The sequence below is a fragment of the Setaria italica genome, chromosome IX (genome assembly GCF_000263155.2).
Source record: "Setaria italica strain Yugu1 chromosome IX, Setaria_italica_v2.0, whole genome shotgun sequence".
Classification (NCBI taxonomy): domain Eukaryota; kingdom Viridiplantae; phylum Streptophyta; class Magnoliopsida; order Poales; family Poaceae; genus Setaria; species Setaria italica.
Window position 1 is genome coordinate 58,460,591 of NC_028458.1, and position 25,359 is coordinate 58,485,949.

General features: G+C 45.4%; 3 protein-coding genes across 5 annotated transcripts; 1 reads left to right on the forward strand and 2 right to left on the reverse strand.

Annotated features, from left to right (window-relative positions):
- Positions 1-163: 163 nt before the first annotated feature.
- LOC101760145 lies at positions 164-3,746 on the forward strand. Its single transcript, XM_004985995.3, has 4 exons — positions 164-818; positions 954-1,021; positions 1,798-1,919; positions 3,004-3,746. Exons 1-4 carry the CDS (start codon positions 707-709, stop codon positions 3,539-3,541), a joined length of 840 nt encoding a protein of 279 aa, XP_004986052.1. The 5' UTR covers positions 164-706; the 3' UTR covers positions 3,542-3,746.
- Positions 3,747-3,871: 125 nt separating this feature from the next.
- On the reverse strand, positions 3,872-8,464 carry LOC101779219. The gene is made up of 7 exons (XM_022829816.1): positions 7,673-8,464; positions 5,905-6,023; positions 5,198-5,713; positions 4,819-5,107; positions 4,505-4,673; positions 4,308-4,404; positions 3,872-4,216 (listed from the first exon to the last, which is right to left on the reverse strand). The coding sequence occupies exons 1-7, from the start codon at positions 8,306-8,308 to the stop codon at positions 4,099-4,101; spliced, it is 1,944 nt and encodes a 647-aa protein (XP_022685551.1). The 5' UTR covers positions 8,309-8,464; the 3' UTR covers positions 3,872-4,098.
- Positions 8,465-13,668: 5,204 nt separating this feature from the next.
- Positions 13,669-21,730, reverse strand: LOC101760555 (myosin-2 heavy chain). Of its 3 annotated transcripts, none has more exons than XM_004985997.3 (9): positions 21,281-21,730; positions 20,544-20,741; positions 20,268-20,390; positions 20,048-20,085; positions 19,808-19,946; positions 15,832-19,023; positions 15,645-15,754; positions 14,431-14,674; positions 13,669-14,305 (listed from the first exon to the last, which is right to left on the reverse strand). In XM_004985997.3, exons 1-8 carry the CDS (start codon positions 21,362-21,364, stop codon positions 14,479-14,481), a joined length of 4,080 nt encoding a protein of 1,359 aa, XP_004986054.1. In that variant the 5' UTR covers positions 21,365-21,730; the 3' UTR covers positions 13,669-14,305; positions 14,431-14,478. The 3 variants fall into 3 exon arrangements, with proteins under 3 accessions (XP_004986054.1, XP_004986053.1, XP_012698193.1); XM_004985996.3 differs by having other exon boundaries at positions 19,772-19,946; XM_012842739.2 differs by having other exon boundaries at positions 13,669-14,320; positions 19,772-19,946.
- Between the last annotated feature and the right edge of the window lie 3,629 nt (positions 21,731-25,359).

Sequence of the window (25,359 nt, forward strand, 5' to 3'; positions counted from 1 at the left end):
GGGAAAGCTCCCCAAAACCAAACCAAACAGCAGATAGAAGGACAAAAATTTGGCCCGGGGGGGGGATCATCGTTGGGTCACAGCTAGTGCCATTATTACCGCTGTGGGTTTGGGTTTGACCGGATGGGGTACATACGGGGGTTGCTTTCTTGGGCAAATTCAGGCAGGGTTTTCTGAAATTAAACTGAACACGCGAGGCGAGCTGACAAGAAGGTCAGGGCACGGCTACTCCCATCAAACCCAAATTCAGTAAATCAAGCTAAGCTAGTGAGACAGGCAAGGGGGAAGGAGTCGAGTTGAAGTAGGTGCCGTACCTAGAACCGGGGAAGGGTCGCCGGTGTGTCGTTGGAGATTGCCGGCCGCCGCGAACAGGGTTGGGATGAGAGAAGCGGGCGGGGCGAGGACGATGTGGATGGAGATGGCGTCGTGGCCGCCGCCGGCGCTGCGTGGTGGGTGAGGACTCAGGAGGAGGGGGAGGGGGAGCGAGGAGGTGCTGGCTCAGATGGGCCATATCTGCCGGGCCCAACTATAGAGCAGCTTAGTTGGGCCTGGCCCAGGATTCTGGACGGCTCGTCCTTCTCCCTCCCCAATTCCAGCCAGACACATCGAAGCCAACCACCGAGCGAAGTCGGATCCGTTGGCCACCGCCGTGCTCTCCGCCGCCGCCGCCGCCTCCTCCTTCCCCGTTCGATATTTCGATTCGCGGATGGCCTCCAACGCCCAGGTTCAGCAACCCAAGCCTACCAAGGTCTCGCTGTCCTACGAGGAGATCTCCAAGCTATTCTCCCTCCCCATCGCCGAGGCGGCCTCCATCCTCGGTATGGTCCTTCTCTGTCCCTCTCTGTCTTTCTCTCTCTCTCGCGCGCGCTCTGCTTCCATCTTCCACAGTTCCATCCCACTCACGACTCGCCCTGCCTGGTGCCTGCTCGTCTCATCTTAAATTCTTAATGCAGGAGTCTGCACCAGTGTCCTGAAGAGGATATGCCGCTCCCACGGGATTGTTAGGTGGCCATATCGAAAGGTGAACATTTTCCTACACCTCGTGCTTCACTTTATACTATCCCATTGCATTATACCATGCTCTTAAGTTATGATAAACATACCCTCTCTCTGGGCAGTAACAAGAGTCAAGAGGAAAACGCTATTTGCCTGTAATTTTTTTGGTGCACTTTTCTACTTGCACTACATGCGTTGCCCATATATATGTACCGTCCCAATATGCAATTGGCAAGTTCTGGATCTGGATTAACCAGCTTTCTCCAACAATATTAACAGCTGATCTGTCTTCACAAAAGCACTACCCTTTAATTTATCTTTACCAAACCCCAATCCAAGTATCTTCACCAAGTCCCTCCATTCCATCCTACCTGTATACGATCCTAGAAGAGCAATTAGTTGAGATAAATTTAAGGAGCTAGCAGGTGCTCAGGAGTCAGAGCCCTAAGCCAACTCTTCCACTTCTCAAAAAAATCTTCCTGTTTGAGGCAACCAAGGATTCCACTTCTCAGTCATGGTTGACAAGTGTTTGATCTCTATTTCTGAAACATATGTGGCACGTGCATAGAACAACACCATACCCGTTCCTCATGTACAAGATTCACTGCCGCATATGATAGTCTCATCTGAGGATAAGTTGAAATCCCATGTACATTAATGTGTAACTTCTCTACAAAAATTTGTCTCGCTCCTTACAACTTTTAATAAGTATTAAGGGATATCTCCTAACATTGTTTTGTTTGTGTTTCGGACTCCGTCTTGTCATTTGTAAATTTACTTGAAAAATCATCATACTTGCAGCTTGTTTCTGGGAAAGCTGGTGACGACACAAAAGGTCCTGAAAGAGAGAAAGCCAAGGAACTTCTTGAGTTGTCAAAAATTGCAAAACAAAAGGCTTTGAGCCCATCTGGTTCATCAATAGTGTGAGTAATGCTTTTCCCTTGAGGCCTCGATATTGTTACAATTCATACAATTTAGCTGCCTGTGCATTCTTCTCTCCTGGAAAAAAGGAAACTAAAGCTCTCTCCTTTTCAATCCTCCCGTGCTCTGCAAAGCTTAAGTAGGTTCATGCAGCTGACGCGTTTGACGCCACTTGGTAGTACATTTTAAAATAGAAACCTATGCAATATATTGAAGTACTGTTGAAAAAGTTTTTCCTGAAGTGCACTGTAGACAAGTAATTCTGTGTCACACTTGACGCATCAGCATAAGTTAAGTTTTTAGATTTCCCGCAAAAGAAGTACAATATGGGCATATATTGCTATGTTATCTTGTATCTAGTTGAACAGTTAACAGCTGTCGTACATCTGGCTCTTGTATCACTAAAACAATCTCAGTTGTTGTTTCACTATTGTGCTTTATAGTACAAGTGTCCCAGCAACTCAGCAAGTAGAAGGTAGCTATGAACTCTTTAAACAGTGATATTTTCAACATCAGTATATAAGGCAAATGTCTCCAGGATTGATTTCTGCGTAGTTTTGCTTGAGAATAGGTTGGGAAGTGTACTGATGCATTTATGTTTCCCTGTTTCATGTAAACTAAACTAATTATCTGCATGAGAGTCAGTTTTTTAATCTTTATTACTTTTGGCCTTGATTAGTCAATCAACACATTGTGCTGTGGGCACTTGAGGCAGGGGATGACTGTGCATATGGATGTCAACTGGAAAACATAACTTTGCATTGCATACAGTGTGTTTTGTAATGGTTTGTGATTCAGCTTTCTACTTCCCATATGCGTTCTTAGGGCTTGGACAGTGTGTGGTAGTGGTATGCTATGGTGGTTACCAGTTAGATCCTGATGATGACCAGACCACTCACCTGTCCAGAGCTTTCCAATCTAGAAACAGCGCTTCATGTATTGTTGATTTTTTTTTTTGTGCTCCCCACTTTTTTGCCCGACTAGTACATCTGCACAGTTCATGGATCATATGATGATACGTTTTATACTGAAGAAACAAATTGCATCACTCGTTGAACACTTGTATTGGACTGTGCATGCTAATAGGTCATCGAGCACTTCCCAAGGAGCTGCAAAATCTCAACAGGGCAGTTCGAAGGCAGGACAAGTTTCGGTTTCGCCCCCAGCAGGTAAACAAAATGCATCACCAAGTTTGGCCCATGGTAGCCAAACCAAAGCGATCCCTGGCTACATGGATGATTTCAAGTACGGATTCCCATCATCTGGCTTGCCCTGTGAAACTATGAAATGGTGGGGTGGGAGCAGCGACACAGACTGCGAGCTCACCAAAGATGGAAACCGTGAAGCCCATGGTGAGGCATCAAAGGGCATGACTGATGACGACGAGTTGGACTGGGGAGCAGATGAGGGGGAAGCCGAAGCTGATGGCGCTGTTACAGCAGAAGCCTCGGGGCAGTTGTGCTCCCTGACAAGGAAAGCAGTAGATGATGGGCGCAAGCTACTGAATGGCGGCACCCGCAGGGGCCGAGAATTTTCTAGGCTGAACAAGAGGCAGAAGGTGGCGCTGGCCCAGGTATTTGGGGCTTCACTGCCAGATGCTGTATTACTTGTGTTTAATGAGTGAGCAACTGGACCCATTATTAGCGAGAAGCGTGAAATCCTCTCATTGAATTGAGGAAGAATGATCTATCTTGTATTGCCTGCCTTACCTGTACAAGTCTGCTGCTTTTCTGTGTGTATCTCCCGCATGCACAGCACACGAGGAGAGCGCCTAATATATGTACATAACATGATTCCATTGCGTTGCGTTCCTTGATTTCAAGTCAAAACTGCACGATACTTGAAACATCATGGTTGCGTAGTCGCATTGCATATCTGATTATCTGAACTTACTCTTTTCAATGGCTCCAGAGGCTGATCCATACAAACGGAAGGAACTTTAACTCTGAACATAGATAGTACAACACTGTTGATGATCCCATGGATCACTTTATTTCATCTCGCTGCTACTGGATTAGAGCACATTAGCATGGAGGCTACAGAAACTACGCAGAATACAGGTTTCAGATATGGTTACCATCCCTAAGAACTAAGATACAGCTGCTGCTGCAGTCAAACTCAAGACTGAAGAGAGCCTCATCAAATTAACCACCTCTGTCTTCCTATAAATTCCTGTTACAATTACAGTATGCAGTAGGCTCGGATGACCTCAACTATAGGCGCACGGCACAGCGGGCATTTGCCGACCCCGTGGAGTAACTCGCTTGCGCACTTTGAGCAGGTGCACATATGCCCACATCTGACAGTACGAGCAAGAAAGATATATGTTAAAAATGAATTGTTGTTCATTGTACTTATTACAGCTGATGAAAATGCAGGTAAGTAGGGACCTGTAAAGAAGCGAGTCAATTTGATTATCACAGCAGATGCAGCAGGTCCCTTTCCTTGCTAGCTTCCATTGTGATCCATCCTCTAACGTTTCTTCATCTGTACACTCACAAATTCCATGGAAATAAAGCTTCTTCGATCATTCTGTTGAGAGCAGAGAATGGAAGGAAAAGAGTAACACACACATATACATACACACCTTGCATGGTTAACGGTGATCGGTTCAGAGCAGCAGAAACTTCTTGTTTGATGGAGCGCTGCAACTCTATCTGCATCTCCATGCACGCTTCCAGCATCTGCTGCATGCTGCTCATTCCTCTCTGTACTCCACTCAGCTCATCTCGCAAAACATGGATGGCGTCCCACTCCTGCCACACACATACTCTTCTTTTAACAATATACTTAGATGCAGTAATGCATGGATATTCAGAATTGTAACTTATTTTAGTGTCTATATGCAAAAGACCTAAGTACAGACTTTGCACCACAGTGAGAATTGGATGGATGACTCACAAGTTCAGAGCGATGCATGGTTTGCTGGCTCCAGTTATGATATTGCTGCCATTGAACCGCCTGATCAGATAACACAGTCGAAGGCTGGGGTGCATTCTCACTCCCAACCCGAGTTGGTTCGTCGATCCTGATCTCGATAGGATCCTCGTTGAGTAAACCAGTGCTTGGTCTCTGCCCTTCTTCGAAATCCCAATCGTGAGGATCATGTTCTTGCCTCTGAACATAAGACTGAATGAGCTGGTCCAGACTTTCACGGAAGCCGCTGCTAAGAAGGTTCGACACGCTTCGCCTACAAACACAAGGAGTTATATATCTGATGAGCATTTTGCCTTAAGGACAAAAATTTTAATTTCACGAATTTGTGCTACAGATTAAATACCTGCTTAAGAGTTCTCTGAGCTCAACTCCATACACATCATCTTCAGGTGGACTAAACCTATTCCTGGTAGAATTGAAACTCCGGCTTAACTGCCACTGTGGTTCCTCTTCCTGAGATTCGATGACATGCCATTCCTCGTCTCTATGTAGGAAGGCGCTGTCATGTCCATCGGCCTCAGTGACAGAAATATCCCTTGACCATGGCAAATCAGTTTCAGCTTCCTGCTGCATGCTGTTGCCAGATGCAGTCGATGAGGAGGTAGACACAGATTGCTCACTATCCAGCTCTGAGGACCGCGAATCTGAATGCTTCTCAGATTGTTGTATTTGTTCTTGGGAAAAATCATCTTGCGGAACACTGTTACTGCCAGGTACAGTGCTTTCGACATGCACAGCTTCATCTTCCATTGATCGATTTGTCTGGATTTGATAATAATGAGCTGCATTCTCTATATGATGGTTATCATCACTTACAACCTGAAGTATTACACCATCACTTCTCAATGGTACATTGGTACTGGAAATGAGAAACAGTAATATTAGATGAAGCAAAAAGTGTCATGTGGCAAACAAAAATTGTGTTCCTTAATTTGGCTACTTGAAAAGATCGTTTTTTTCCTTCTAATTTTTCTATTGGGATCCATCATGGGAAGGCCAAGACAGGAAGACCAACAATGAGGATGCCATACTAGGCAAAGGAAGCCATACCTCAATCTAGAGACAGGATGCCTCTGTCTAAGCTGTCCTAATTCTCTGGCTGCCATAGAGTTTGGTCTCTCATCGTTCATAGGCCTCCCGTTACGAAAGAATCTACCTCGGAGAAAAGACTGAAAGACAATATATAGCTATCAATCCAATGAACGAAATACTCTAGAGGACAATTCAAGACAAGACTAAATAGAGATTATGTGGCGATTCTAGTCGCCGGCAGCCTGACAATCTTCAGAAAGAATACAGTAGTGAAACAATGATGTCAATCAGCACCACATGTTCTAGTGGTTGCTTCTGAACTCACAGATAAGAGATGGCTTAAACTTTATGAACTTGATATTGTGTCTCATAAGGAATACTGTAGCTACTTAGCCAGCTTTTCTACCATGATGCTATACTTGCACTTGGATGCAACACAATCCTACGTCTATACTTCATTCTTAGATATCCCTCTGCTGCCCACTATCATAACAAAGGAACAAGGAACAAGCTAGCTACTGTCATGTGTGTGTGTGTGATAGGTACTATTTGCAGCACAGCAACTAGAGCACGCTGTTCAACTTAGGGGATGTTTGGAAAGGGGTTGTTAAACTTTAGCACCCCACTTTTAGCCCCCTTTTAGCATATGGGTTCCCAAACAGGGGTGCTAAAAGGTGTGTGCTAAAGTTTAACACCTCCAACGGGTGCTAAAAGGTGCTAAACCTGCTAAAAGTTGTCCACTGTCCGTAATTTCCCATCGTTCCCCCTCTCTCCTCCCTCTCTCTCTCCTCCCCGCCACACCCCCGCCGCCGGCCTCCTCCGCCCGGCTCCGCCGGTCCCGCTGCCTCCGCCCAGCCATGCCTCCTCCGCCGGCATGCGAATCTGGAGGGGGCACGAGGGAGGAACGGGGAGGGAGGCCCCCCACCGCCACCACCCGCTAGGCCGGTGCGCCAGGGATGCAATTCCACTCGACGGCGATACCGTTCCTCTTAACGCCGTCGTTCGACCTCTCCGCCGGCGTGGAGCCCACCCTGGGCCCGCGCCCATCGGTGGTTCCCCCGCCCCCAGCCATGCCGGTGGGTGTGGCCGCGCACCAGCACCAGTAGCCGCCAGTGTCGGAGGCGGCGGCACGGCGGCTGCTGGAGGTGGAGGAGCTCCACCGGCACCGCCAGTGTTTTTTTCCATTTGAGAGTGCTAAACTTTAGCACTGAACAGGATCGCTAGATATTTGGAGCATGTTTCCAAAGTGAGTTACAGGCATGAAGCAAGTACATGAAGTGATGATTTGCCAAAAAGGTGCCCAGGCGAACTTTCTCAGTGATTGAGGATCTGTTCGCTTCAGCTTATAAGCCGGCTGAAAAGCTGAAACAGCTGATTTGTTGTGAGAGAAAAATACTGTTTGGTGGCTGATAAGCCGGCTGAATAAGCTGAAGCGAACAGGCCGACAGTTACTGCATCACTTTAGCAACCTTTTTTCTGAAGGATTTTTTTTAGCACATACTAGTTGAGAAGCATGCAACTAAATGTAACCATCCGTATATAGTTTGATGCTACTGCTAACTACCAATAACTCAATTAGGATATATTAGTCGGTACTAGAGGGTTTCCAACCGTTAGAACCGTTTTTTCTAGTAGCGTGAACTGCATCTCATCAGCCAACTGGCGTACATGGGCCAAAAGCAATGCCCTCTTGCAAGTCGTTGTTGCAATTAAGTTGGAACAAATGTATTGGAGACAGAGAAGAAAAAATGAACAAATCTAATGCTAGAGGGGTTGTGGCTTCGACCTGAATGCGGCCGCGGTGAGCGAATGCGGAGACGGCACGGTGCTCGGAGAGGCCCTGCAGCTCACGCTGTCGCTCCATTGCCATGCGCCTCACAACGTCGGCGCGCGCCAGCCGGCGATCCCGAGTGGTGGATCCCCCCTGGTCGCCGCCGACGCCCTGCTGCTGCTGGGCGGTGGCCATGCGGACGCGCTCCCGGACGGAGCGCACCCGCTCGCGCTCCGTCTCGCCCAGCCACTCCTCGCCCCGCCCCCGCGCCGCGCCCTCGCTGGCGGCGGCCCCGCCCGCCCACTCCCTGGCGATCCGCCTAACCAGAGCGCGCTCCGGCGACCGCGCGCGCCGCCTGCCGCCACCGTCTCCGCCGTGAAGGAAGGAGGCGTCGAGCATCGAGACGGCGTGGAGGCGCGCGAGCGCGAGGAGCTCCGACTCGCGGTCTCGGCGGTCCAGGTCCAGCGTGGTGAGCACCATCTGCTCGCACGCCTGGCGGCGCCGCGCGGCCCATTGGGCGATGATCCTGGACGCCGCGGCGGCCGAGGTCTCGCCGCCGGCGCAGGACCGGGTCTTGGCGTGGACGTCGTCGTCCATGGAGAGGCCGCTCGGCGACGGAACGCCAGACGACTCAGCTCGAGGGCGCAGCATGCCAGATGCTAATGCGTCGCTGTCAGTTCAGGGCGGGAGGGAGAGGAAGTGTATAAGTAGAGGCGGAGGAGGAGCTGGGGACGGGGTGGTGGTAGCATTCCTTGCTGGCGGGGGAGCAGAGGAGGAAGCCGAGCTGAGCTTGGGAGAAGAGAAGAGAAGAGAGCAGATCCCGAGGCGGAGGAAGAAGAGGAGGAGGAGGGACTAATATCAAAGGTAGGATGGATAATGATGGGTGGCTACCAAATCTCCTGACACTGTTTAGTGTACAGTCATTGAATCTTGAACCGTCCGATTATGGTCCTAATGATCGACCGTCCTCCGTCCCAGATTAATGTTTTTTTTCCAGTTATATATTATTATATCTAGAAAAGCTACAACGAATGATAATTTAGGATGGGGAGGACAGACTGTACATAAGTTGCCGGGATGCTTTTCCTCTCTGTTTCTGATAAATTGTCTTGATGCATTTGTCTTTTCACCTCTGCATTTTTCCAGTCTTTTACGGACAATCTAACAAGACAACTTTACACTCACAGCAATGACAATTCAAATAGTATTATTGTTACAAATGTTGAACTAGCTCAGAAAAAATGTTAAATTTAGTATTTTTAACGAAATGTTGAACCGTCTTTTACAAAATGTTGAATTTGCCATTTCTAAATGTTGTTCCTACTCTCATAAAATATTGAATATAATATATTGAATTATTGATTTAAACTTCTATATTAAGCTTAATGGGCCTTAAAGCCATAAAGTTTAACCAGCTTCCACAAGCTATAAGAGCTCCCGTCTTAGGCTGCCACGGTGGCACCGATGGGCGCCTCTGTTGGCCTCATATAGTGAAAAAAATTGCGATACAGATTTGGTGCATCCCAAAATAAAAAAAAGACACGTGGAAATACTGCAAAGCAAATAAAAGCATACCTCGGACAAGAGGTGTCAATCCATGAAACAACTTTTTTTTAAGAGTCAACGGGAGTCAAGAGAGCCCACCTGAACATTTCATTTCTTCAAAGTGATCAGGATACAGAATTGGTAATCCATGAAAAGACGACCTAAAACTCGATTTTCTTTTAGATAAAATTTTACATCTACGACAATGAACATAATCGATACCAACAATATATTTGACATATTTGAAAGTGACATTCTAAATGTATATCTCGCCCCTTGCTTGATTCTTGGGTACTAGTAATACTTACAGGGTTATATCTAGCCACGCTCCGAGTACCAATTTTGTGCGCACTTATCTTTCCCCCCTAGACTCTCTTTAATTTGGTTCATTATATTCTTTGCCACTGGAATGCTTGGCCAGCTTGGGCATGGGCGCCTGTATCCGACGGCCAGTGGCAGAGCCGGCCAGCAGCCAAAAACAATGGAGCCCGCCTTGAGTCTCCCCTTAATTTTTAAGGAGAAAGGAGAAAGAAGAAGAGCTCCCTAGGACCATTGCCGAGGGAATGCTAGCTTTCCAATTCTTGGAGGAATAACAGCACAGAGATCTATCCGCGTAGAAGATTGACATATGGTGGGTTTTGATTTGTCCGTGTCTGTGCACATGATCCCATGTACTACTAGCTGTACAGTATGTGTGCGTGTACATACCCATCCATCCTCGCCGACTATATATAATGTAGGAGTACTGCACACGCATGATGCATGGAACGTTATTCGTTGAACCACATGTGCATACTCCCTATATATCGACTGAGCGTCTGAGCGTTTATTTCTAATAATATAAATAGACATTTCGCCCCTCAATTATCGTCTTTTAATTGGATCAATTTAGTCCTCCAACTATTAGTGTGTACTTTTGGTTTCAAATTAAATCTCATCCCTCTGTTGCAGGTGGTCATCCATGTTGTCGAGCCACGTCACCCGGGTGAGATAGGGTTTTGCCTACACGTGTCAAAAGTATGCTTTCTTCTTTCAGCCTACGCCACATATTCGACATATATATATATGCATACTCCCTCCGTTCTGCAAAGAGTGCCCCTTTAGTTTTGTCCTAAGTCAAACCATTTTAGGTTTGACCAAATTTATATACAAATATATCAATGCTTTTGATGTCTAACGAGTCTCATTCATTATGAAATATATTATCATAACTACCTATTTAATGTTATAAATATTGATACTCTTCATCGTAAACTTGATCAAAATTAAAATATTTTAATTTAGGATAAATATAAAGGGACACTCTTCGCGGTTTACACGGATCTATCGGACTGGAGGAGGCAAATCGATCGCATGCGTGCACGTACGCATGTCGTCGGTCTCTGTCACGCTTTGGTGCTAACTGGTAATTAATAAAATAAAATAAATTCACTCACCTATCATGCATCGATGATTCCTCCCCGCCGATGGATCGCTCGCTATCTTCCGTGGCGTAGCCGCCAAATCCGGGATCGAGTAGTCTGGAGAGCCACTGCCTGCTTGTTGCCTACCTCCCATGACTTGATTCATTCTTCCACTCCAGCAGGGAGCAAGACCTAGCAATGGGCCATGCCCATGCGTGTGCTCTGATCGATCGATCTCATCACTAAGTGATCGATTGATGCTCCTCCGGCTCTGAGTCATTGATGATAATGCATGGTTCGTAGTAGATAGTGTTTGGTTTGTGCTAAGATAACGTAAACGTAAAAAGAATCAGATTATAGTGTATTTGACGGCGAAATGGGTGATTACCCTCTTTATTTGGTTGCACTATGGTAACGTAACCAGATTACGGTGTGTGTGTTGTATCTAATTACGGTGGAGAAGGAGGGGTAACAAGCTTGTATATATATTATTTAGGCAAGGGATTCAATTACAGTGTCAATGTTTACAAACCACCGCAACCAAACATATGTAATAGGATTCGTTACCTTCCGTAATCAAATTACATTACATTTGAGCTAACCAAACACCAAGCACGAGCTGATGGACTAGCATAAATAAATAATACTCTCTCCGTTCCAAATCGTCGTAGGTCATTTTAGCTTTTCTACGTACATAAGTATTATTGCAACAATATCTATGCATAAAAAATTAAAACGGCTTGCGACTTGGAAGGGGTAGAAGTAAGCCAGTTACATAGGGATCGAATCGTTCTGTTCAATTAATCGTCCTTCCACAAATTTCTATCTTGTCCTATATATATATCTGTATGCATGTGTCTCGTATCACGTCGTCGGTGAGAAATTAAATAATAGAATGAACGTAACGTGCGTGCATGGGCTGGCTAGCTAGCTGATCCGTCGATGCATGCCATCACCTCATCAGTACTGTACTGCATGCTGTTGGTTACATTACACTGTACCACATACGTGGTGTGCAGTGCTATATATACCCTGAGCCTCATCATGAAGGTGTGTCTCGTTGCTATCAGGAAGCAGGAAACATGACCGTATCATCCAATCCACCTCTGTGTCCTTTAGGGTGCGTTTGGTTTGGAGACAAGAAGGGATGGGACGGTGCCGTTCCTATTTTTTGGGATGGGATCATCCCGTCTTATGTTTGGTTGAGAGGGATGAATTCATCCCAGTTTTTTGTTTGGTACGATGGATTGAAAACGAGGGACGGATGGCTCGGGTAACACCGTTAGCTACATGTGTTTAGTGGGACCCACATGTCATATATGGGCCCACATGTCATCTTCTTTTCTTTTTTTTTCTCCTCATCCTTATCTTCTCCAACCCGCTAGAGCTCCCGAAGGCCCAGGCTGCACGGCCCCTGCTCGCCCGCCGGAGCTCCGCGCCGCCCCCGCTCGCCCCCGCCGGAGGTCCCTGTCGCCCCGGCCGCGCCGCCCCCGCTCGCCCCCGCCGGAGGTCCCAACCGCGCCGCCCCCGCTCGCCCCAGGCCGCGCCGCCGGAGGTACCCGCTCGCCCCAGGATGCGCCGCCGGAGGGGCCTGCTGGCCGTGGGCACCGGCCGCGGCGCCGGGGTGCTCGCCCCGCCGGCTGGACCCGCTTGCTCCGGCGGCCGCTCGTCCCAGGCCACGCCGTCGGAGGTCCCTGCCGGCCGCCGACCCTGGGCACCGGCCGCGCCACTGGAGGACCCCGTCCTGCCGGAGACGAAGCAGCCCCGCGCCAGTCTTGCGAACGGAGAAGGACGGAGCAGACGGCGCCCGAAGTGGGATGACTCTGTCCGCTCGTTTTGGCCGGACGGGGTCATCCCGCATCTTGGGAGCATATTCCCATTTGTGGACCGTCCCGTCCCTCGTGACTCCGAACCAAACACTATCAAATTTGGGACCGTCCCGCCCCGTCCCGTCCCGTCCCCGGTACCAAACACACCCTTAGTGATTGTTGTTTCTCAGTGCACCATGCATTGTTATTTTGGTATCCAATGCTGTTTGTGGTTGCGGCCGCATGAATGTAATAATGCATGCATGCCGACTCACTAATCATGGATCATTAATTATTAATTAGCTGAGAAAAGTAAAGGTAGAGGAGTTTATCAATCTACCATCATTATCAACTCTTGGACTCCAGAGAGAGCAGCAGAGCAGACAGGCAGGAGGAAACACTGGAGGCGTTGTTTTTGGGTGTTTACATTACATGGAAATGGATCGATTATGTTAAAGAGGCTCTTGTCCCCCTGGCCACCTTACATGACCTACGATTTCATGGAGGATCCAAGTTACGAGGAGATGGAGGACGATGGATCGAGATGATCCGCTGCCTCGCCCCCTCCCTCTGTTTCAGTGACACTCGAGGCCAACCCAACCCATTCCCATTTGCTCACTCTAGACTAGCGCTATATGCAATTGTATGGTTTGCTTGGCAGAGTGTAAAGTGATGAAGCGAGTGATCCAAGAGGGACGGGATATCATATCGGAGGGCTTGCAGACTGCACCTCTCTTTCTGGACCTTATTACAAGCTTCTTCGTTCCAAATTGTAGGTTGTTTTAATTTTTCTACATTCATAAATATTATTATGCATCCAGATATAGTGTATATCTTGATGTATAATAATATCTATGAACTTAGAAGAACTAAAACGACCTGCAATTTGAAACGGAGGGAGTATATATTACTGCGTGCAGCTGCTATTAATTATCTTGGCTTTCAACTGATGATAGTGTAATTAATCATGTGGTGAATAAGTTGGCTACGTGTTAACAAACAGCACGATCGATTGCCTATGTACATCGCGATCATCCGGCCGGCCTGGGGAAATATAAAGTAAATAAAATCCCCGGCCATTCCCCAGGCACCTACTAAAATACTACAGTATATCTCTTACAAGTGGGCGTAAGCGTAATCATGCACTGCAGCCTTGGAGATGTCAATTGCTGCATGCTCTCCTCATATAATCACTTCTTGGAAGCAACTGAGATTAGCTTGGGATATACATATAATCATATAAAGTACAAAAAAGTACTTAACGGCAAACTTAAATATTATCCAAATTCGCATTCGCTGTGAACAGTTACAGCTGCCTTACAGGAGCTATATTGTTGTGCACTCAAGACTACAACAGAATGTGTGATAGAGAATATGTAATATATAATGACTGTACTAGCAGTAAGTACTAACCCATCCTCTACACTGGTCTCACCAAGAAAAAAAAACTAACTACATTTATTAACAATTCATTCAGGTTGACTTAATCGTCATGTAAAACGGAAGGAGGGTCATCCGAGTAACCATATCAACAACTGACCATCACCCTCCCAGTCAACTCCATCACAAACTGGTGTATATACCAGATAAAGAAAAAAAAAAGGCATGCCATTACAAATAAATATCAATAGGTTAAAATGAGACCATCATATCATAGCAAGCAGGCTAGCTCATAGTGTAGGGGCCGCATCCTCAAGGGGTGGGCAGTCACAGGCTCAGTTCACCCTATCACGGAGACCTTTACTGTCTTGGTGCGCATCCTCCAACACCAGCTACCAAGTCCAGTGTACATGGCGTTTGGCTCTGCACTTACCCGTCCATTCTCACATGATAATCCGACACGAATGTCGCATTGTTACCGCACGGACATAACAGGGCTTGATGGTGTCCATCTGTGGAATCAGAATCTTTTTAAGACTTAGCAGCGGGTGAAAAGAGGTGCCAGTGAGCGATGCAATCTTTTTAAGAGGTGTCACTCGAAACTGTGCGCAGTCAGTGTAGTAATTAAACGCAGTACCTGTGTTGTCAGTCTCAAGGTTACGGCAGGCCATAGTTCCCCATCACGCTAAAACCATCGCCCTTTCTTCGTAGCTTTAAGTTCCATCACTAATCGTTCCCTCTGAGCCTCAACTTCTGCATACTGCAAGCTCATGTTGAGTAGCCGCTCCTTCATATCTCTCAGCTCTCCTTCCAGTTGCAAAACCCTATCAGTGTGACCATCATTACCATCTCCACCAGCAGATTGCCCCTCAGGCATCGGACTGTACATAAAAAAAAATCTTCTTAGTTAAAAGCTGACAGAAAACTATAGGACTAATTCCCCATGTTCAGTGCCATGGATAATATCCCAAACTAATAAGATAAATAAATTATTGCATAATAAAAGTAACTGACTTCAAGATTTCTGTTACTCCAGCAATGTGTGACACTAAGGGCGTGCTCAGTTCCTCGGCAAGGGTTGCCTCGCCTTGCCCTTGCAAGCGAGCCTCGCCTTGCCGGCCCAGGCGAGCAGGAACAGCTCTCCCGCGGAAGCAAGCTGAAAGCTTGTCGGCACAGACTCCAGGGAGAGCTTGCTGAGGAACCGAACGCTGCTTTTCTTGCCCAGCTAAGCAAAGCAAGGTGTGGCAAGGGATCCAAGCACCCCCTAAGCTCATTCAAGATTTTCCATGTGATGTGTACAATTACTCTCAAGTCACAAGGCAATGCACAACAGACTACGCAAACATATGGCCAAGCACAGCAGATTACTCAATCTTACATCAGACAGAAAATAAAAGCATTTGTCTAGAATTTGCCATAAGAATAAGATGGTCCTTTCCTGACCATTGCCTACCCATTAATGAGCTTATCTTTTATATATACTCTATTAGTGTATTGCAGGGTTGCCAAAAAAAATTTTAAAGTAGACTTTTTATGGTCCATCAAGAAGTACTATAAGGTGTCAAAATTATAACCAAATTTGGCACCTCCCATGCTATAATTTGTGGTAACTCTTGATGGACTGCAAAAAGTCTCTTAATTTTAAGGTTAAATGGAAAATACATACATAAAAGGCACTTTCATGACACATAGTTGCCAGCGCTTCGGTTCATTATAGTCTTCTGGATTGACGAATTAGTTTTTAGTCATAACAAAACAGGACATAATAGCTACTAATATCAATTCTATCACTCTATGTATAGTGAACATCACAAAGAACACATTTAAGCTTGCAATGGAAGGTGTACGTACCTCTTTTGTTGAGCTCTGTACAACTTATTTTCCTCCAACGCCTCTGCAAGCTTAGTTTCCAGCAACTGAATTTTGGACTGAATGTCTGCCTGATCATCTCCTCCAATCTCCTACAGGCACAAGCAGATAGAAACATCAATAAGGTGGAATTGTTTAATCATCAAAGTAAGTACTTTATATGGCTAACCTGCATTCCAAGATTCTCTTCTTTAATGTGGGACATTTTCTCAAACCCCTTTTCCATAACTTGAACTCTCCTGGCGAGATCCTCATTTTCCTGCTCAAGAGATTGCAACTTCCTCTGGTACTCGCTATTTGATCTCTTGATCCTACTAAGCTCGTTCTTTAATTCTGCTTCATGTACATGTGATGCTTCCGATGCTGATAGATCACTCTCCAACCTCAAGAGCTTTGCGTGCATAGCTATTCTGCTTCTTCTTTCTTCTTCACCATTTTTCAAAGTCTCCTGCATGTCAGAAACCTTATCTGTTAGCATAGCCTTCTGTGCTTTTAGTTCTTCACAATCCTCAGTCACCGAGCGCAGAAGCTCCTCCAGTTTTCCTTTTTCGAACTTAGCCTCATCAAGAGAGCTCTGAAGTTTGAAAACCTCATCTTGAAGATTCATTATCTTCTGGACCTGCAGATTCAGACCAGATATTTCTTCCAGCATTTGCTGTTTCTCATAATCACTAGATTTAAGCTTCAGTTCTAGTTCATTAGAAGTCTTCCTCAACATATCTTCGTTGGATTTAGCAGCTTCCATTAACTTTTTCATATGTTCAGCATCTGCTGTCAACATTTCCTCACTCTGCTTGGAGGCATTAAGGGAATCGACTAACCCTTTAATTTTATTTTTGGACTCCTTACGCAGGTCTTCCAGTTGAGACTCATAATGTCTCAATTGTGCACTGACATCTTGGAGATTGGCCTCAAGTTTAGCCTTGTCTGCTCGCAGGACAGATACCTCTCTAATAGCATCCAGTGTGGCATTTTCTCGTTCCTCGTGTGTGGAGGAGACCCGTGCAGTGAGGCTGATGACCTCTCTCTCAAGATTCTCTACTTCAAGAGTCTTTTCATTTTCGATCTTGTTCAGCATGAACTGCGCGCGATTAATTCTTTCTTCTTGTTCCGTGTGCTCCTGGAATATACTCTCCAGTTCTGACAACAAAGACTGCTCTTTAGAAGAAATGTCCTTCTGCAGTGCAGAAAGCTTTGCCTCAAGGAATTCCACTGTTTTGCTAAAATCAAAGTTCCTTTTTTTCGACTCATCCAGTTCCTGCTCTTTTTGTGTAAGATGTCCATGCAATTCCAACTTCTGCTTCTTCAGATCAGCAATTAGATTCTGAAGAGAACTGCACTCTTCAATAAGGCTCTCAACCGTAGATTGCAGTTTAGAATTAGATCTTCTCAGAACTTCAGAGTCGTCCTGTGCTTCTGACAATCTTCTTTGAGATTCTTGTTGTTTCTGCTTAAATTCGAGCCTCTGACTTTCCATCTCTGATTGCTGGCACTCTACTTTATCTTTGAGATTGACGATAAGAGCTTTGGAGTCATGTATCTGCAGCTCGCTTGATTCCTTCTCATTTGTCAGGTAAGTCAATTGTGCTTCCAGTCCAGATATCCGTTCTGACAGCTCTATGTTTTCCTGTTCCAGCTCCGAAATATGCAACTCTAGTTCAGCTTTGCAGCTCTCTAGCTCAATGACATTCCTTTGAAGAACCTTATTAGCCGAAACATGGGAATCTATGCTGCTGGAAAGCACAAGGATATCTTGCCGCACTTCGTCCAAGCATTTTGAAGTGATGCTGCTTTCTTTAAGTGATGCGGACAGGCGTTCCTCAAGCTGACTCTTCTCTGCCTGAATTTCAGAAATAAAATTTTCCATTTCAACCTTGGAACGCCGCAGGTTTTCATTTTCCTGTAGTTGCATTTCAAACCTCGCCTTCAGCGTATCTTTCTCAGATTCAATATCCTCTAGATCTGCTGTTCTATACTGGTACTTTTGTGTACCACCAGATTCGCTAGCTTCCGGTTCTGTAGAATGGAAACCATTAATCTTCCTTCTCAGCTCAGACAACTCGATATTTCTTTGTTCCAAATCCTCTTGGCTTTTTTGGAACTTTTCTTCTAGCTCACAGGTTTGAGACCTAAACTTTAGCAGCTTCAGCTCAAGGTCAGCACATTTTCTCTGTAATTCGTCTGCATTAGACATTGATGCCTCAAAAAAACTGCCATCTCTTAACATTTCCTTGTTCCTAAGTTCCTCCTCCAGTTGATGTATCCGTGATGTAAGCTTTTCAAATTGCAGCTCATTGTTGTTTGAAATGTGAGGAACCTGCCCTTTTGTCATCCCATTTTCTTTCAGCTTATATATAAGCTCCAAATTTTCATCTGTTAGCTCAGAACAGTCCTTCTCAAGCTCTTGTATTTTAGCCCTTAAAATTTCATTTTCTTTCTCCAATTCAAGATAAACGGCATTGGAACCTGCACCACCTGCATTTCCAACATTGAGAGCACGATCCAATTTCTCCCTCAGCATTTTGATTTCATCCTCTTTTATTGATAGTTTCTTAGCCCACTCCGTGTCCTCTTTGACCAACAACCCATTTTCAGGATCAGCAGTCTGCTTGACCTTTGAAATCTTAGATATTTCTACTCTTTGTTCTTCTATGGTCTCCTCAAGTTCCTGAAGAATAGAAAGAAGCTCAATATTTGCCTCTTGAGTCCTGTTTACTTGTATGGTTAAGTCGGCATTTGACTCCTTCAGATACTTCACCTCCTCTTCAAGTTCCTTCTGCAGGTCTATCCAGTCTGCACGTTTCGGTATTCCTGTAATAGTTTGTCGTGTGTTTACATCTTGTAAGGATGACTTTAATTCTTCAATTTCATGCCTATAAGAATCCCGTTCAGCTTGTGCAGCAGACAGCTCAACTGCTAGCTCAGCCTGTTGCTTTGATTTTTCAGAACACTCCTTCTTCAGCAACTCTAGATCAGCCTTCAACTTACGAGAATGCCGTTCCCACATTTTTGCCTCATCACGGAGTTCCTCGATTGTTTCTTCAGCAGCTTCGAGAAGATCTTTAGATGAGTCAGATGCCCCCATAGATAACTGAGAAAGGCCATTTCCAAATGTTTTTGGAGTACTCCCTTGTAACATAGTTGGACCTGAAGCCCGAGAACTGAAAGATGAATTGTTGGATCTAAATCCATCATCACCGCGGCCAGCACTAACATAACTAGCATGGGAACTAGCAGAATCCTGCCTTCCCACATAAAGTCCTCCATTAGAGTTGTCTCTAGGAGAGAAGTTTGTTCTATCTGCAGTACTATCTCCAGAATTAGAACTCCGGTGGGACCCTGATGCTGAGAAACTTGTTTCCTGAAAACAAAAATGATGACAAGTAATTGGCATGAACACATAATACTCTGATATAGCATGACATCTAACCAAAGTAATTGTTAATCGTTGATGGTGAAATTGTAGTCCACATATAAAAAGAACATATCCAAATTTGTGGAGCCTGCAAGAGTTCCCATGCAAAAAAATACATATATCTTTACAAGATTTTTATTGCTGATGGTAATGATTATAGGTTCGCCATGTTCCACATTGGAGTGTCATGTGCCATGGAGGAACCTTTGTGGAGGATGGGATCATCTGCACATAGTTGTACTCGTGTGGTTTATAGTATGACTTTTGTGGTAAGCTGATCAGTAGCGAATTATATATGTCATTCCTAGATTTATGAATAAATCATTGAGTAGTGTTTAGAACTTGTGGTAACTTTTATGCGTGATGGCAACAACTGAAACAATTAAGATTTTGGGTAATGACTAAATGCAAAGGATTTCATCAGTTAGCGGCTTGGAGGAAAAGATCCGTGGATGGGTTCTTTATTTTATTCCATCCAGAGTCTGCCATCTAAACATCAAAATGGGGTGTTCTAACTTCTAACCACAAGGTTAGACCCATAGCAATGGCACCTAAGAGTTCTGTTGTCATTCGTATTATTAACAAATTCAGTGAAAATTTGCTAGATCTCAAGGTATCAGGAACAGGCTAATGAGAAATCATGATGGATGGGAAAAACTTGGGACAGAGCAAATTGTTTGAAACGATAGCATACCCTGTTTCCAGGTTCATCTTGATAAGTTGTACCCACATGATTTTCTGATGAAGAACGAACCCCCCTGTTGAACATACTATCCGAGCAATCTGACCTGTTGTCCATGTCATCGTTGGTTGGTGTGGGACTACGGTCCTCAAGACGGGGAGACATGTCTCTCAATGATCTGACACCACTACAGAGAAATGGGAGGATTGCTAAGATTCGAGATTTGGGGGAAGCAAAAACCAAATAAAATTTGCCAAGAATGAAATACTGAAGCGTCGGTTTAGTTACCTCAGCTTAGACTTTGTGCCAAGACATTGAACCTTAAGCTGCAGGTAATAAAAAAATTGGGCATCAACATATGTAGTAACCATGAAACAGGCACTTACGTGACAGTAGGTCTTGAGCAGTGGGTGGAGAAAAGAATACCAGCATTTTTATGGCTATCAAATCATGTAAGCAACACGCAGATAGCCTTTGAAACGAAAAGATGTAAATAACTCAATCACACCTGTAAAACTGTTCCGGAGTTGCATCTCTTCAGTGGCAAGGAGATAGCAGTTGGGTCCACCAAATTCAGAAAATTAGACAGGTTTAGAAAAATCTCCCCAAGAATGCCAGATTTCGTTGATCCCTGCAACATGATAGAAGTTGGTAGCGGCACAATGGCATAGCTCGGCAACAGGAATAGGAAAGACTGAAGGTAGGTATTGAGATTGAAACAGAAACTTGATGTCCAGGGTCCAGGCATAGGTAAATTGGCAAAATATCCGTACGTATTCCATACCACGGAAACAATAATCTTGTATTGGCACTCTTCATACTCTTTGGAGACTTCATCCTTGGAAAACCATATTGGTTCCAATATGGTGTCGGGCCATTGGCATATTCCACTTCGAGAAGCTGCTTTACTGGACTTTGCAATTGTTTTTCCAGAATCCACGGAGACTATTGAAAGGAAGAGCCTGTCCGATACTGAAGGGACCTGTGAAACAGAAATGGACAAGAGGTTAACAACAGTGAGCACGTGTAGCACATACATCAGCGGAAAATGCATATGAAACACAAAAGCAAATTTGCAGTAGGGCAATAGTACATAGTACAAGTGACGAAGTGAATTTCCAAGGAAATTAAGACGGTGACCAATGCGATTGCATATGAGGTTGAGTAACGCGTTATAGTTTCTCCAATCTCTTTTAGTGCTGGACTGCTGGTTTGAGGTACGTCAGTAAGGCTGACGACTACTAACTAGTAACATGGCATATGTAAGATTGAGGATCTTCCCACATTGATGAAAGGTTAATGCTGAAGCGGTGCAGGCGAGGAGCAGAGTTGAGAAATTTTGGCACCCGCACCGGACGGAGGATACAGTATATTCGCATCGGACTGGGCGGCGCACTAGGAATCCCGCAAGCAAAGCAGATTACAGTCATACAGTGTTTAGTAGCGGGGCAGACAGCACACAGAAGGAAGCGGAAGCTAGAGCAGAGCAGAGCGGGGGCAGGGGATAGATAGACGACGGACCTGGACGGCGCGGAAGTTGGAGAATCTGAAGTCGTAGCGCTCGCCGGCGCGGTCGGAGGAGCGGTGGCGATGCAGCTTGAACATCTTGGTTCTTGGTAGTCGGTGGCTCCAGCCGGAAGAATCCCTCCCCACCCTCTTTTCCGGCGGACTGAACCCGGAGATTGGGTGGTCAGGTCGCCGGTGCAGGCGACGGCGGGAGGCGTACGGCGGCGCAAATCATTGCGGCGCAGTACAGGAAAAGGGGGAAGAAGAGGAATCTTAGGAAGCGGGGAAAGAAAACAGGGATCCCGTCCCCCACGTCGCCTCCTCTCACCTGCACCTGGGTCCTGGGTCCTCCCCTCCCTGGCTGCTGGCTGCTGGCAGTGGCAAAGCAGCCAACGAGGGATCGGATTGGAGGAGTGGGAATGCAAGAGGGAGGGAGAGCGAAAAATCCCACCTTTTTCCCCCCACCCCCGCCCTCTCCGGTCTCCAGTCTGCTACTCTGCTCTGCTCCTTGCTGGCGCCTGCCGGTCTCCTAATTACCCAATTAATTAACTACTACTGCTCCCTCCATTTATTTTTACTCCCTCCATTTACTCCCAATTAATTGGTTAATTTACAAATCCATTACATCATTAAAAGAATTATTGATTAAATTATTAGTTAAAGATAGCAACGGTTTACATGCATATAAACGGAGGCAAGGCGCAGGAAAGGACAGGAGGTCGCCTCGTGCTTTGCGATCCCGGTTGTCCAGTTGCGCAGCCCATCCATCGGCGAGCACGTCGCCGTCGTCGTCGGGTGAGGCCATGCCCATTGTATTCTACCGCCCGCCTGCCGCCTGCAGCGGAGATGCACGCGCTAGGCCGGCCGGCTTGCTTAGCTGCTTGCTCGCTCGTTGCCTTCACTCTCTCCCCCTCTCCCTGCTTGTACTTAACCCACAGCTTTCACCACTGTCAATGGATACCTTCCAATCTCAGCATCCACATCATTGTTTTCTTAATTTGCGATCGAGGTCGTCTCATCAAATAAATGCAGATAATCCGATCCCTCCTCGGTTGTTGGTACCGGCTCCGATCGAGTTGTTGCCTTGGTTGTACTCTTATCTTTTGTTAATTTCCCCTTTCTTCAGATGAAGCAAATTAAATTAAAGCTCTTTCATTTATTGCATTATTGCATGCCCAACCACATATGCCATTGTCCAGCTAGCCCTCGTTACAACCTACAATTTGAAAGAGAAGGAGCAGTAGTAAAGTGGTTAATTATATATCGATAGACAATTCTCATAATAAACCAACTCAAATTAAACACCTGATGATCTATTGGCCGGTGCACCGAGCAGCAGCGCAAGCAAGCACAAGAAGAAGAATATTCTCGATCTATGCAAGTTGCACATGTGCTAATATACGATCGAGATTCGAGATGGAAGCGATGGAACATTACAGCACTGTGCTATGTACGGGTAGTACTACCTACGTTGCTGCTCAGCTCCAAAAATAAATAAATAAATAAATAAATATTAAAAGGTCGTCAATAATCCCATGGGGCCCGACGGTCGATCAATCCAACAATGAAGTGCATGTGCTACATATACTGTATATACCGTTGTGGTCATCACACGCCTGTCCATCTGTTGCATGCATGCGTTTTCACTCCTCCGTAATAAAAGATAGATTGGAGCATTTGTCGACCCGGGCCAAAAAAAAAATCAATTTATTTTGGGTTAAAAAAAGGCCATGATCGGGTTTTCCGTTCTTTTCTATAGAAAAATAGATGAAATAAATTGCCTGGATGAATTTGGACCAGTCCGAATTTTTCGCTGACAAGCGTGGGTGGGGCCAAAACCCCGCGGGTTTGGACCGAGCCTAAAATGCTCGAGCCTGATAAAAGGTATTCCTCTTTCTATGAATATAAGGGCTTTAGAAATTTACAGTTTCTCCACAAATATAGGGACTAATGACCTAATTCACCATAATTGACAAAGATTTAAGGTTGTCATGTATGATATTGGTTACCTGGAAATGATGGTGTCATTGTCATTCGGTGCATGTTAAGAGTATATATATGCATCCTTTTCCTCTCTACTAAGTTCCTCAAAAATCTCACAATTCCTCAAATTTGTGGATGGAAAGAGTAGACATCAAATTTACAATGTATTGCTGTTCAGCCCTATCTAAAATTTTCTTCCCTCCATCTGCCCCTGAGTACGGCATGCCGTTCATGGCACTTTTAAAAAAAAAAGTAAAAGGAAGTGAGAGAAGCAAAGAAGAATAAGATAGACTCAGAAATAAGAACTAAAAAGGCTACGTATTACGTGTATGTTGGAAAGCTCGGGCACGTCATCCATATGCTAGGGGCGCGGTGGTTGAGCGAAAGCATGATCTCAAAGTATAGGAGTAAAGCTTAGCGACACGTATCCGGTGTGCTTTGGGCATGCAGAAAATACGAGAAATAAAGGACCTCTCTTTGCAGTCTACCTGCTTGCATGCTCTTCAACGATGGTCCTTTTTAATCTTCCATACCAGGGATATGATATAGTAGGCATGAAAAGCTCAATTCCTTTTTATTAAAAATAGGTGATTGTTTTGTTGTAAAAATACAGTGTATCGTGATATAATTAAATGAAGTCAATAGAAAGAAAAGGAGTTTTATCTTAATTCATTCACGGAGTCGTTGGATCCAACTGTTGGCACAAACATACTCCAGTAAAGCAATGCATGCAGGGCCGTGCTCCGAATCGTCGGCCGGGTGCCGGGCCTTTTTGCGGGCCTGGCCCAACCCCTTCTCATTGCTTGGTTGCTTCCGTTGGAGCGTCGGCGTCAGCCAACGCATGCATCCACCTGCCTTGGATTTGATTTGCATTGCATGCATTGGGTTCAAGTCAAGTGCTGCTTATTATATTGATTTGCAAGTCCATTAGACATACGGCAGGTGAGATAGCCAGACTGCAACGCAATAATGCAAGAGCAAGGAGGCCATCCAATTATAAATGGGCCATCTGCTCTCGCCCATCGACAGCCCTTCTTTTTTACAGAAATTGAAGAAGCATGTGCTGTGCGGGCCTCGGCCCATGGGCCATCTATCGTAGTCAAATCTACAATATGCAAGTCAAAGAAAGTCCGTTTTTTTGTTTGGATGGTCCATGACCATGAGGACGAATTGATTGAGGGAGGGAGGGTTTTGGAATTAACAAGATCGAACAATGCAAGATTATTGCCCGGCCGTCACCTGAAAAATATGATATGATATGATGGAGCCATGCTAAAGAAATTGATTCTACCTGTACGAGTGTGAATAAAAATGACATATATACGATGCCTAGCCTAGCTAATAAATAAAGGCTATTAGCTAGTTTCTTTTTCTGTAATAGCAACGCAAACAAGAGACACCCGCCAAGCGCCAGCAGAGTCGTAGATATGACGATGCAAGCACTAAAACTGACTATCGATGGAACTCAACGTGCATATATGGACGATCTATCGATTGTTTTTAGCCCCAGTCAGGTTAAATCAGAGCAGGTAGTACGTAGCAACCTCGTGGATCAGAGCATTCCTCACCCCAAACGGTACCGTGTGTCACGCCTAGCTACAAGTCCGTCCAATGCCCATCCATCAGCTAGCACGCAAGCAGGTTGTTTACATTCAATCACCAATTCTACGACATGATCATCATCATATGTTCAATCACGGAGCTAACTCTCGCTGCATATCACCGGCTGTGATCGTTCGCCACATTCAACGACAAGCTTTCCGCCAGTTAACCATCGGCACCTGGGATAGCTACCCACTGACCTTGCGTTCGTAGGATGGCCCCCCAGCTGTGGTCTGTAATTGTCAGATGTCAATATTTCTTCTCCTCTCTTCTCCATTAATTAATACAAGTCCAACAATCTCTGCCGGGTCCGTAATTTTTTTTAAAAAATATTTCTTCTTCTTCTTTTACTGCAATATATAGTTTCAAACGTCAATAATTAATGTCGGCTACAATAGTTCCACTAATTAATCAAGTCCAGGTATACTACATCAATTATAGTATTTGCCAGCAGCGACTGATTATTTGCACTATGGGGAGCGGAGCAATATCGCTCAACACTCTGACAG

Bases quoted from the DNA above. Each gene is read 5' to 3' on its own strand.
- LOC101760555 (XM_004985996.3), bottom strand. From the start codon at position 21,364: ATGTTCAAGCTGCATCGCCACCGCTCCTCCGACCGCGCCGGCGAGCGC. The intron at 20,742-21,280 runs GTCCGTCGTCTA...TCTGTTTCACAG, and splicing joins CCAACTTCCGCGCCGTCCAG to GTCCCTTCAGTATCGGACAG. The intron at 20,391-20,543 runs GTATGGAATACG...ATCATGTTGCAG, and splicing joins ACAAGATTATTGTTTCCGTG to GGATCAACGAAATCTGGCAT.
- LOC101760145 (XM_004985995.3), top strand. From the start codon at position 707: ATGGCCTCCAACGCCCAGGTTCAGCAACCCAAGCCTACCAAGGTCTCG. The intron at 1,022-1,797 runs GTGAACATTTTC...TCATACTTGCAG, and splicing joins TTAGGTGGCCATATCGAAAG to CTTGTTTCTGGGAAAGCTGG. The intron at 1,920-3,003 runs GTGAGTAATGCT...GCATGCTAATAG, and splicing joins CCATCTGGTTCATCAATAGT to GTCATCGAGCACTTCCCAAG.
- LOC101779219 (XM_022829816.1), bottom strand. From the start codon at position 8,308: ATGCTGCGCCCTCGAGCTGAGTCGTCTGGCGTTCCGTCGCCGAGCGGC. The intron at 6,024-7,672 runs GTCGAAGCCACA...ATTGTCTTTCAG, and splicing joins CTCACCGCGGCCGCATTCAG to TCTTTTCTCCGAGGTAGATT. The intron at 5,714-5,904 runs GTATGGCTTCCT...TCTCATTTCCAG, and splicing joins CATCCTGTCTCTAGATTGAG to TACCAATGTACCATTGAGAA.